This window comes from Mchenga conophoros, linkage group LG14, assembly GCF_057382185.1.
Source record: "Mchenga conophoros isolate Kocher_MC1m ecotype Shallow Benthic linkage group LG14, M_conophoros_male_GT1.1, whole genome shotgun sequence".
In the NCBI taxonomy this organism is placed as follows: domain Eukaryota; kingdom Metazoa; phylum Chordata; class Actinopteri; order Cichliformes; family Cichlidae; genus Mchenga; species Mchenga conophoros.
The window spans coordinates 32,899,974-32,912,942 of NC_140539.1; the positions used below are offsets into that span (position 1 = coordinate 32,899,974).

The following is a 12,969-nucleotide window of genomic DNA, read 5'->3' on the forward strand; positions in this document are numbered from 1 at the left end:
GCCCCATTCTGCAAAGTCAGTTTATGCATTAAAAATGTTAGATGTAGTTATTCTCAAACTAGTAGTTTTTTGTTTTTTTTCCTGCTTCTTGTATATGTGGCAGGTTCTAAGGTCTCAAAAAAACGCACCAAATCCATTTGCTTGTTTCACTAATGGCAAGATGATGTTTTCAGTTTTGTTTTATTTTGTTTTAAATTCAGAGGATGATGAAGGATAAATGATTACAGATGAATAAGTAGATTTTGCCTTTTTGCGCTGTAGTGACTCTCCACTTAGTAAGCAGTTGTCCATAATTATTTTGTGTGGACACACAATAATGTCTACAAATTGCATGGTTGAATGACTGCAATATTTTAGATTAAAAAAATTAAAGGCAAGTGAAATCAAGCTGAAGGTTCACTATTCATATTTCACTTTGTGCTTTAGTCCATAACTGCCTGCAGGAAAAGGAAAAAGAATAAAGAAAAAAAAAATCCATAATTCAAAGAGTGTCAGCCTAATGATTATATCCATTTCTTTTTAGTGTGTGTGAACTGCATAAACTAAAGTTTACCTTTTGAATTTTTTTTATTTGATTTTGATGTTTTACAGTCAGATTGTGTGATTTTTGTTTTGTGGAAGAGTTTGTTGTACTCTTTGTTCAGCAGTGTCAGTGACGCAGAATATTGGGTAACTTGACATACGCTGATCAAGTGATCAGCACTGTCGCTTTAAGGAACGATCCATTTGGAGTAAATGAGGACAGATGTTAGTAAAGCACTGAGTACTTGCAAGCTGTGTGCGTTGTGTCACTATACAAATAATCTCTCGGTTTTGTTTCATTTTTGCTGCTTTCTGATCTTTAAAGACAGCACAAATGACACGAGGCTGGAATTGTCACAAATGCAGGAGCTCTGCAGTTGAACTCCTACCACCTCATCTCCGCTCAAATTGATCGGAGTATTAAGAGGATGTACGGCATGTTGCTCTGTGAATGGGAGAGAGAGACAGGGAGAGTATGAGGGGGAGGGAGAGAAGGGAGGGCGAGGGAAAGGGACTGTAGCGTAGTCGTATATGTCAGCCTCAGAAGCTGCGTGGGTCGCTCAGCTCCCTCACGCCATTGTTGTTGTTGTGAAAAAGAGAGAACAAAGGACTCCCCATGCTGTGGACCCCTTATACCTTTGCCGGCTCAGCTGTGCCATGATCACACCCTGATGGAATGCTCTTGAAATTAACCATATTAAGGAGCACAGCAGGCGTTAACTGAGCTGGCACGCAGTCAGTCACAGAGTCAAGAAGGGAACTGGAGAGGGAACTGAGGCATCATCTAAAGTCCTCCTTATTTTTGCTCCTGATTTCTTGGGCTCATCTGCCTCCTTTTCCGGAGAGTGGCTACTGCTGATAACGTTTCAATCCCTTCTGTGAAGGTTTGGCGTGGACATCGCTGTGGCTTATTTGTTGAAGGGGTTGCTGTGGATACTGACGGTAGGGAGGCTGCACTAGAGCCAGAGGCGAAAGTGAACAAGCCGCCTGCTGCAGAGAGAGACGCTGTTTGAGCAGATGCGGCTGAACCACGCTAAGCAAGCATGAGATTTATGAACTACTTTGTGTAAATGCTACGTCCAGTGCAAGAGACCGATCTCTATATTACTGCACTCCTCGCATCTTGTCAGTTTCTTCCTGGACTTTATGCAGGAGTTCATGGAAGTGGAGGATGTTAAAAGAAAACATCCAAGCCAGATGTGTTAGCATCGCAGGTCATGTGATTTCTCATGAGGGTTGGGTGAAATGGTGGAGGGTCTGATAGACCCTGGAGCATCTTTTCCTTTCTGTGACTGCGTGAACAGAGACGCTTGAATGAGAAAAAGCAATGCGGGCAACAGTAAGTAGCAGTCAAATCTTTCGCAAGCAAAATTTCCTTTGTTTGATTTTTATTGGCTGGCAGTGAATGTCACAGTATTGATTACAACAGTAATTTCCAGTGTAAAATTAAATGGGGGAGGAAATATCCTACAAAGCATATTTGCTTCAAATCAAAGAGAGTGTAAAACAAACATACACATGCAGCCGTCTCTGAAGTAGCGAGACTTTGATTCACTTAAACCTCCCTTGCCCCTCCCACCACCTCCATCATCTACGCTTGCTGCTGACGCTGCTTGTGTGGGTTTGTATGGACATATGAGGCTCTGTGTGGCAGGCAAAGGGCTCTTTCCTCTCCCTGCTGAGCACATGAATGGGAGCAGTGTCAGAGATGGAGGTGCTGATGATTTCAGTGCTTGAAGCGAACCATAGTCAAAGCCCTTTGCTAGAGGAGTGTAGATTCTATGACAGCGACTTCCACAAGAGTGAGGTAACTAGCTCCCACACACAGTGCCAGGCAACAAAAGCCTAGTTGCGCATGTTTCAGACTTTAAAAAGACAAGTTAACGGAATAATCAGTTTGTGATCTTGATATTTTCATTTTCTAACCTAAGCTAACCTGTTATTTAATTGAAAGGAGAAAAATAATGATTGTTATAAACTTACAATAACACTTTGGATGCAGCTCTTAAAAGAAAGGTTATATTGTCAGAGACCTTGAAGGTGATTGGAAATGTCTTTACAGACCAAAGTGTGCTTTTTAGTTTGTGCTTTCTTGGTTGTTGTTTTTTTTTTGCTTTTTTTTTTTTTCCCTGGTCTTTTGTAAATGACATAAGCAGTGTGACTCATTGTCGGCTACGTAGCTGTGTCTTTTCTTAATCAACAAATTTGTCTTTCCTGTACATTTGATTTAGCTGTGGCGAGAAACTGTTTTCCAGCAAATTATATTTTATATTATCATATTGGTTTTTGTATTTTTTTTTTTTTAATACTTTTTTTTTCTTTTTTACGATTGTGGTTTTTACCTTTTTGACTTTCCTGAATTATACCTTCTTTAGGGTATGAGACGGTTTAATTATTTTAAAGTTATTCATTAAGCATGGCACTTTTGTAGGTCATTCAGTATGCCTTCACTGAAATGAGAGTTTGAAACTCATATTTTTCTGTTTGTCATCTTGTTTGCTTTCTCACAGGTAATCCTGGTGCAAGTAAACCCAGGTGAGGCCTTTACTATTCGACGAGAGGATGGTCAGTTTCAGTGTATCACAGGTAAGAAGAAGCGTTGATCTTTTTAGTCTAAATTTTTATCTGTGTTGTCTAATATGACATAACGTTCAGTTAAGTCAGTCTTAACTTTTTTTTTTTTTTTTTTTTTTTACCTCACTGGATGTTTTTCACCCGTCTTTATTCATTAATGCATAGAGACAAAAAAAAAACAAAACGTATTTTCTCAGTTCTGTTTTTTGCCTTTAAAAATTAGTTCATACAATGTCATCTGTTAATCTATTTTTGGAATACAATAGTTTCCCCAGCATTTTAAAGAGATAATTAGGCGTTGTGTTTGACTATGTGTTTTCTGCATAGATAACACGGCAACAGTATTAGATCAAGGTTTAATTTTCATCATAACCTTGTACATATGAATACATATAAAATGTTAAAGCTTCAAACTCATTCATTTGCAGCAGAAATCATCAACAGCTAATGAAAAATAAGGCACCTGCATGACTGTCACTCAACTGAAGAGCCTTTTCTGGCATTTGGTAGAGAAGGCGTGGCTGTCAGATAATCATATTAATCTTCACTCTGCATCACGTTTACAAAGAGAAAATGAAAGTTGAAATGTTTGGATAAACTTAGCCTTGGGAAAACTAGAGACCTAGAGGGGAGTAGGACAAAGGGAGATTAAGTTGAGCCTAAAGTCAAAGTTGGGCTGGTAAATCTGATCATTCTACTTGTATGTTCGTCATTTAAGTCATGGTGGTTGGTAGTGGTACATTTAACTGCTTCATATCTTAAAGCATGCATAATATTTTCCACCGTTACGTATGTAAATGGGGTGGAAAAATTACTATAGGAGGGGTTGTATTGAATTACAGGGTTGCAGTAGTGTTAATAAAGTGCTTGATGAGTGCGGTTTTTTTTTTCTCAGGATATGGTAATCTGATTAACACAGATTCTGTTCTTGTCAGTTATTTCCTTTATGTGGAGTCATTCAGCTTGGTTTTTTCGCCTTGAAAGAGAGGAAGTTGGTGAGGATGCAGTGACGTATTTTTACTGAAAAAATATCAGAATGGTAGTCATGTGTCATAGCTCTCAGCTTGCTCAGTGCCATAATTGCACGTATAGTTTCAGTTACAACAGTGACTAGTTCAAAGAATGGCATATGACAAGATGTTTTTAAGACAAATATCTTTAAACGTGCTTAAAGGACAGATTCTTGTTCTGTAGTATGTGATGTACATGTGGTCATGCAAGCATTATTTAAGTGTGTTTTGTTTACTATAATCATTCCATCTGTCTTTAAAGTTAATAAGAGGCTTCAGCATTCTGAGACTGTTGAATCAAATGGGTATCTTCCAAAGGTACCGTGGTTTAAGTATGAAGTTCTTTATTTTCTTCATCTGGACACTGTTTTCCTTGTCAATATGGCAGCAAGAGGATAACATGAACAATTAGATGCCTACTGAAAAGCACAGTTAGTTTGGAAGGTATTCATTTGACTTGTCAAACTCAGACTGCTGAACGCTCCTATTACATTTGCTGAACTTTAGAAGAGAGCTTTTTTTTAAAAAATTTTTTATATTTAATCAAAGCCTTCAGACTTTGTCCCTCATCACTTGAATTACACATAAGGAAGAGACCTGTGACCATTGTAAACGGGAGCAGTGATTAAAGCAAGCAAAACCGGTTTTGTGTACTCATACGATCACATGTACTGTTTTTAGAAGACTTAAAAATGAGTGAGCCTATTGTTTAACACAACAAACTAACAAAAAAGATGTTAACAAAATGTGCATTATTTATACGAATCTAGCATGAGAAATGCTTGATTACGCTCAGTTAATATGTAATTTTGTTCTCTTTATATTCTTCTCCCTCATCTCATTAAAAATCCATTGTCCTGATGAATGGTGCATCTGTAATCTATATATCATAATGTTAAAGAAAAATATGGCATAATTACAGTGTTTAGTAGAGGGCTTGGGGCAAAAGATGTTTGAGTAAGATGTGTTACTCATGCTTATTTGTCCTGATGGCATTTCCTTTTCCACAATTGTTGGTGATTACGCTGGCTTTGTGACAGCAACAATGAAGTCTAGCCCTAACGTGTTGCTGACAGTGTGAAGGAGGGGAAAAAAGTGCCAGCGTAGTTGTAGGAGGGAGCGTCGTGGTACCATAATTATAAATGATAAATTGTAGTTGCCCGGAGAAAACATTGATCTGAAAATGATTTGCTTTGTTTATGGCTTGGTACACGGGACATCCTGCCCTGTATTGACATTTCCTCGAGCTCATAGCCACTCTTGCGTTCTCTCTCTCCAATTGTGAATTTGATATGATAAGGAAAAAGATGTTAACATAGTGTGATTAATTTCTGATACCCTTTGTGACCCCATTAAAGGCATTCAGCATTGTAGGACACATTTAATGATTTCCATATAGACTGCTGCTTACTGTCTCATTGTGTCTGGGCCTTTTGTCTATACCATGTGGCATATAGAAATAACTATGAGATGACATGCCCCAGGGATCTATAGTTAAATGACAAAGGAGTTATAGAAAGTGATACTGCCCAGCCAGGAAGCCATAATACAGTGTGCTCACAGCAGGGGCTCTTCTCCCTACTCCTCTCTTCTGAGTTCTCACACCAGTCCCCCATTATGAGCTTAGTAAACCTTCCTAATAGGGAGCAAGCATGCATAGTTTCCATCAGAGGAGAAACAAGGAGCTGAGAGGTGCCACATAGATCAGTGTGACTGCTACTAACTGGCCTGTCACAGGGTGCACTCATCTCTCTGTGACGTGAATAGAGGGATGACTCACCGCTTGCAGTGCAAGGAGGGAGGAAGAAGTGTGTGTGTGTGTGTGTGTGTGTGTCTGTTTGTGCTTGCAGGCATGCATGCATGCATGTATGTGCTGGTTGATTGGGTTGTTTTTTGTTTTGTTTTCCCCCTCCCTTGTTTGTTCAGAACAACCCATACAACACAACAATATCTCTGTTCACTTAAGTGTTTAATGTGCACGTGTATGCTTCCATCTTTAACCCTGGTGTGTATGATGGTATCACAAAGCCAAAAGGATCTGGCTTACGCACTTTTTGCTTTATACGACATCATTTTGTGTGCTCATATATTCACATATTTTTAGCAGCTTAATGTGCACAATTTCTGTGTGTTAGGGCATGGCAGCCAGGTTAATAGGAACGCACAGTCTTGTTAAATGTCGTTTATAGAAGGCGTTTGCCTTTTTGCTAAGTTGGAGGCGGGACCTGAGATGATAGAATCTAATTGGAGTGGCCATTTACTGTGCTTGTGTTGGGTAACTTTCTTGCCACAAGGAGAGTGGACATGCCCTCACAGTTTCAGGCCAGCACTCCCTAATTTGGCTTTCTCTTTACCTACTTCTAGATGCCAAATCTAGACGTAGATGAAGAAAGCTGCATCACTGGAATCTGTAGCCACCTGATAAGCTTGGTGACAGATGAGGCAAGTCAGCTTCAGGACCACTAGGTTGATTAGATCCACTTCTTTATGTGATATAGCCTTGCGGTGATTCACCATCACTTTGGATGATTCAGTCGGTGGTTTATGGCATAAAGCTCTGTCTAGTTCTACAGGGCTTATTGAACCTGATAGTGATTTGCCATTTTTTTTCACAAAAAATCTGTCATTTTGGTATTGTGACGGGAAGCTAAAAATAGTGTGCACAGACCTTCATGTTACTGAGCAGACACACACCTTACTCAGTTTGATTATTCAGTCCTTCTGCTTACGTGTCCCTTATCTCCGCTGAGGCTGTCTCACAGCTATGAAACACTTCACTTCACTTCATTTCTGATGATCTGCAGGTGTCTTTAGTCTTTCTTTTTCCCTATTGAAGAAAGTTACATCTATCATATCCTGTGCCTTAAACTGTCTACACTGTATACTATGGTGTAGTCCGTTTTGAGACTGTTTTGATGACAATCTATGTTCAAGAAGTTCTACGAAAATAATTCCTATGATTTGAGTTTTTGGGGTTGAGTTAATTTGATCCACTTCACTTGCAGTATCATCAACTTGAATTTTTTGAGCTTGTTAGTGCATACTAACCTTCAGAAAAACTGTTTCAGATAGGCTACCCTAGAAAACTGTATGTATGTAACCATCACGTTTTTTCCCCCCAACAACAGGAAAAAAAAAACATTAAATGAGAATTTCAAATATGGATTATACTTTTTCTGTCGCTGCTTAATTTTCCACCACCTCTTTAGGTGTAATTTATACTTCAGTGTTAAATCTATATGGAGTCTATGATGTAATCTACACTAGTGTCTACTGCTGTTGCTGAAATTTAAACTGGTGTGCCTGCACTTAGGCAGTTTGTCTCTTCAAATTAAAGCATTCTCCTCCTGTCTACCTGAAAAAATGGTGGCAGAAGAAGTGGCCGCTGGAAATGTTTAGAATGAAACAATGGTAATGAATGAACCCATCGTAATTGGTGCAACATTGGTCCAACGTTACTCAGTCTTCGACTGAGTAGCTAAGGCCATCATGAAACGGTTGCTGGTGGCACAGGCTACCAGCAACCAGTAGTCAGCCTATTATTTTAACTGGAAATAAACAGAAATTTGGATGAATTGCATCATTTAAAATTAAAACCCATGTGAACAGCTGTAGTTGGACTTCTTTTCATACACAACACCCTTTCCCAAACCACAGCCATCACATATGGTTTACAGGATTGGGCTGCAAACATCAAACACATTAGCACTATTTTTATGCTCATCACCTCCCCCACCTAACTCCAAGGACATGTACACAAACATGTGGATGCAGACAGTTCATTCACAGCTTCTGCAGTGAGTAGCTCTAAGAATGACTGAGCTTGTGAGTCATTCTCCCGCTGCTGCGTTGATACCAAGGGAAAGGGGTAAAGAGGATATGATGGGGGGGGTGTCAACTTAACCCCACCCTCCACCCCCGTTTAGGCAGTTGGGGGATGTCCATAGCAATAAGATGGTTGCATGTCTCTTAAGCTGTTTTTGTGTTTGGGAAATTATCATTTCAGACATCATAACTTTATGTCAGGAAACTGTTTTTAAAGTGGAATCTTTATTTCCTGAACATAGTCAGATAATTCATTATTTACAAAAAGTGCCCCCTGTAGTCATGGCCCCTCTCTTGTTCTGGTTTAGTCTGGCTTACAGCAGTATAAGCCTCTGATGTTCTGTAATAAGCACAAGCATGAAGGTTACTGACTCCCTCCCTTCCTGTAAACGTCATTCATACCGGTGGGGGCTGCAAGACTCACACAGATGCCTTAACATTTTTAGGATATTCAGATTAACTTTACAAATACCCAAGAAAATGTCTATTTTTTTCTTAAAATGTTCAATTGTTTACAGCTTCCTCAAGTTCTGGTTTGCACAGTTCCCTCTCCTTTTTTTCTCCTCCTCTATCTGGATAGATTGGTGATGGTTGGATGCTAGCAGGCATATTTTGGATCAGCACTGTGTCTGAGGATGGGTGTACACATGCAGCCTTTGTAATCTGATAATAAAATGTTGCGCTTGCTATAAATTACTGCCTTCTTAATTTGATGAAAGATATTTCCCGCCTAAAAGAAAAATGCTATATCATGCAAAAAAGGGAACAATTTGCCACAGTGTCATCACTAAAAATTCAGGTTATGGTTTTAAGTTCTAATTATTACTTTTTGGGATTATTGACAGTTCAGTACTTCCTTTTCCCTTGCTTGGGTGTAATTATTATCCACTGTCAGTAAGTGTTCTTGCATCCCCTGCCTACCCTAACTCTCCTCTTTATTTGCTGATAGAGACAATTTATTAGCTCTAATTAATCAAGCCCACTTCATCTTTATAGGACCACAGTTCATCGTGTTGCCAGTGAGAGCTCATTGAGAGCGCCCATATGAAAATACTGACTGTTGTTCCCTCTGAATGCTTTCCTGGATTTTTACACTTGTCTCTTAACCCAAACAGACTCTATGTAGCTTATCTGCTTCTTTGTAGTCTTCAAATGTAATTGAGGGTTCATCGTACATCGGATTAAACCTGACAGTTTGCTTGTATTATAGCAAGCAAATTTTATAATCTATTATTTCAACACCACGTCTGCCAAGTTTTGTATTTTTGCAGCATGCACGTGAAGTTCCGCTTGACTGTTTTTGTTATTGAGCCCCATTTTAAGACAAGCGGAAACAGGTGGGTGCTCAAAGGGCCTCAGCTCATTTTTGTGTATGTGAACATGTATGCGGCCTTTTGAAAAGTCTTTAACTCCTAGAGGAATACTGATACTTTCTTTTTTCTTAATGAGTTTTTCTTTTTTCTGTGGCAACTTCCTCTGGAAGGCTGGCACTCCATGGCCACGTCAGCACAACCAGTGCTTCGGTTGACTCAGGGGGAGGAGGGGGGTGGGGATGTGGCCTTTTTTTTTTTTTTTTCTCCTTCAAATAATCTGATCTTTGTCAGCACGCGTGCGTCAGTTTGATGTAAAAAGAGTGGGTGTCTCCCCCTATTTTCCACCCTGCTTCTCACATCGTGGACTTCTATCCTGCCTCTCTTACCTTGTACTTTCTAGCCCATGCACTCCAAGTTGGTAGACACAAAGCTTTTCATTCTGTGTGAACAACGTATAGCATGCTAATGAGATTAATCAGATTTCCTGTTCCTCAGCATCAGAGGCACTAACTAGAATTGCTTTAGGCAGTTGTTAGGCTGATGTGCTGCTTAGTACTGAGTGGCATAACAGATTTTTCTTAAAAGTGAGTAGAGTTCACAATGCAGCCCTTGAACTCCTACTCAAATTATATTGTTAATCTAAAAATCTATGATGGCTGAGCCAGTGTGACTGGCTTCATTCAGACAAAGTCTCCTCATGTTACCTGAATTTTTGTCCTTGCACAGCCTGTGTTCTTAGGCAGGGAAATGACTCACTGCCTGTTTGCCCTTTTGACTTCAGTATAAAAGGCCTATCTTCTGTTTGTCTTATTCAAGAAAGTTTATTAGCAGGGAGCAGGTGCCCTGCAAAATCATGGGCTTACGTAGTTGGGTCTCCTGGAGGCTACTGTTGATGCATTTAGTCTTGGCTCGGTACACTGGGTCAGTGGGGTAAAATTCTTTGTAACCCTTTGTATAGCAAATAATACCAGAAAGGGGATGTGAGTATGATTCAATTCTAAGCTGTCGTACTACTTTTCTTTGTAAAGTGATGCAAACGCGTCATGATCAGCTATAGATTAAAGTTAACATTTCTGTCTACCCATATGGACATTTACCTTCTCTTATCATGTATTCATGACTTTTCTCCCCTCTCACATTTCTCCCACAGCCTGTAGAATAATATACAAGCATAGAAATGATCACATTTACTTCCTTTCCTGATAGCAACAGCAATATCACCAAAGCTGTGCAACATTCACACACGGATTGACCTACACAGATAAAGACTGCTGTGTCAGCTTCGATGGTGCAGCATTACTTTTCTCACAAAACAAAGTTGCTCGACTGCCTCTCAAACATTACCCGCCTCTGTGTTGAGCTGCTGATTACAACTGTGAACTCTGGACCTGTTATTCTGTGTTGAGATTTTATCTGTTTACACTTAACTAAATGCTACTACAGTCTAAAGCAACAGCCTCACAGTTACTGTAATTTGGTCCCGAATGTATTAACGGCAATGCTTCTGTTATTTGGAAGTAATAGTGGTGGAAATATCCAAAACAGGTAGCTGGCAAACTGGCAGCTGTTCCTATTTGTGCTCGTACTTGCTGTTAATCTTCCTTGAGACCTGGAGGCTGGACTTAGTGCTGAAGGAGGGCAGTGCTAAGTGTTAGTGGGAGTGTGGCAGGCTATAGTCCTAGACACGTTAGAATTAGAATAGCTTTTGCCTCTTATTACTCTTTTGACAAAATGAGTGAAAATGCTTAATCAAGCAATCTCTTTTGCTCTCCTCCATGACATATGGCATTGGGGGGCGTTTGTCTTTGGTCTGTAAGAAGAGAAATGTGTGAATGTGCAAACTTGGCTGAGAGGTCTCTTTCTTTCTCCAAGGCTTTTTGCTGAGCTGTCTCTTCTCTGAGCTGAGCTAAGCCGTTGAACTGCCCCCCACAACAGAGCAGGAAACTTTGTTCCTCAGCACTTTTGGAAAGTGGTTTTCTTGCATTTGCCAGGATTTTTAAAAATGCGTTTTGGGCCTTTTTTCTCATAGGTATTAAGAAAATACTTATTGAAAATGCATCTGGTTTAGAAAAACAAATCATATACAGGGATATTCCTCTTACAGAGGTGCAGCTTTAGTTAAAACTGCCTGTGCATGGGAATTTTAAGTAGCTGAATGTGAGAAGTTTTTCTGACTTAGATTTAAGTAAAGTGTGTTTATTATTTCTATAGAAGTTTTAAGGTAAATGGCCGCATTGTTGACTTTACTAATTGAGTGTAGTCTTCTGTAAATAAAGCCCTGACCCTTCAGTTAAAAAATGTAAATTGGGGGCTCTGGCTTAGTTTTGATCACTCATTCATTGCTGCGTGGCATGTCGGAAATGTGCTACATTTGTGGATTGTGGTTCTGGTTTGCCATAGCTGTTGGGCTTGTATTAAACTTAAGCCCCATGTATGACAGTGTTTATCCTGAGGGAAGGTGTGTGATCTTGCGCCTTTCTAACTTCTTCGTAGGTCCTGCTCAGGTTCCCATGATGTCTCCAAATGGTTCAGTGCCTCCAATCTATGTGCCTCCTGGATACATTTCACAGGTAGCCATTCATGCGCTATTTCCATCCCAGTGTTTCTGATTGGCATCTTATCATTCTGAGAGTAGCTTTGATATCTGCTTTCAATGCTATTGTTTTCCCCCCCTTAGATCATAGAAGAGAACGGAGTGCGGCGGGTTCTGGTTTTACCTCAGCAACCAGAGTTCCACCCAGGGGGGCACTCCCCTCTCCACCATCCTCCTCCACCACCCCATGCCCACCTGCCTGCCTTCATCCCACACCCTGCCATGATGCCCCCTCCACATCACCTGTATACAGGCATGGCAGGGGGCGTGGGCGACATGAGCTCCCAGTACATCTCTCAGTACCATCCAGCTCATATTTACCCAGAGCAGGGTGAGTTGGAGTCAGGAGTCCCTGGATATACTGTTATACTTGTTGTGTTGTTTGTTTTTGTATTTGTTCTCAGCACTTTATTTGGATAGGCTGGTTACACACTAATGGCATGAGTCAAGTCTTACTCTTTTAGTTGCTTAATCTAAGAGAATTACTTCACTTTCATCATGTGCATTTGCATGTCCATCTTATAAGAATAATGTTTTTGTGCCACAGTCTCTACAGATTCTCACTCCCAACATGGACGTCCGTCGTTGGTTCACAGAGATGACAGAACTAGCAAAACACATGAACGTCTGCAGAAGAAACTGAAGGAGCGTCAAGGAGGAGGGCAGGTGAAGGACAGCCCTCCCTCGTCACCACAGAAGTCCTGCAACAGTCCCCCAACGGTGGACATTCATAACGGTATTGGAGGGAAAGGGCTGGAGGCAGAGCAGGGGCAACTTAGGCACACAGTGTCCTCTCCTGACAAGCAGACAGGCAAGCGAAAAATTGGAGAGTCAGCAGGTAAGAGTATTAAAGGGTGGAGGTTTATCATAGGTTTTGGGTTTTAGCATGGTATTTGGGAAAACTAATAGCTGGGCAAAGGTGATACTATTTAATCAGTCACGTTTTAATGTGCAGGAAGAATAGTTTCACATTGTGACCTGATGGAGATTGCTACAATGTAGAAACAATCCACTACTAATAATGAAGCATTTAAAAAACCGTTACAATATTTTTCAAGATCCAGTTAGAGAATCATTTTCACAGCTTAGAAATATCTGAATTCCTCACTTGATAGTTTTCTTTAAGTCTTTA

The 12,969-nt window shown here is 40.2% G+C and overlaps 1 protein-coding gene across 4 annotated transcripts in view; it reads left to right on the forward strand.

Annotated features, from left to right (window-relative positions):
* Nucleotides 1-12,969, forward strand: part of fndc3a (fibronectin type III domain containing 3A) — a 47,019-nt gene that overhangs the window by 17,431 nt on the left and 16,619 nt on the right. For 2 of the 4 annotated variants that reach the window (XM_085244015.1, XM_085244016.1), the window contains exons 3-6: nt 3,033-3,108; nt 11,738-11,814; nt 11,922-12,168; nt 12,385-12,675. In XM_085244015.1, the coding sequence (XP_085100141.1) occupies nt 3,033-3,108; nt 11,738-11,814; nt 11,922-12,168; nt 12,385-12,675 (691 nt within the window). Of the gene's footprint in view, nt 1-1,686; nt 1,862-3,032; nt 3,109-11,737; nt 11,815-11,921; nt 12,169-12,384; nt 12,676-12,969 lie in introns of those variants that run through there. The other 2 variants (XM_085244017.1, XM_085244018.1) reach the window with 2 other exon arrangements.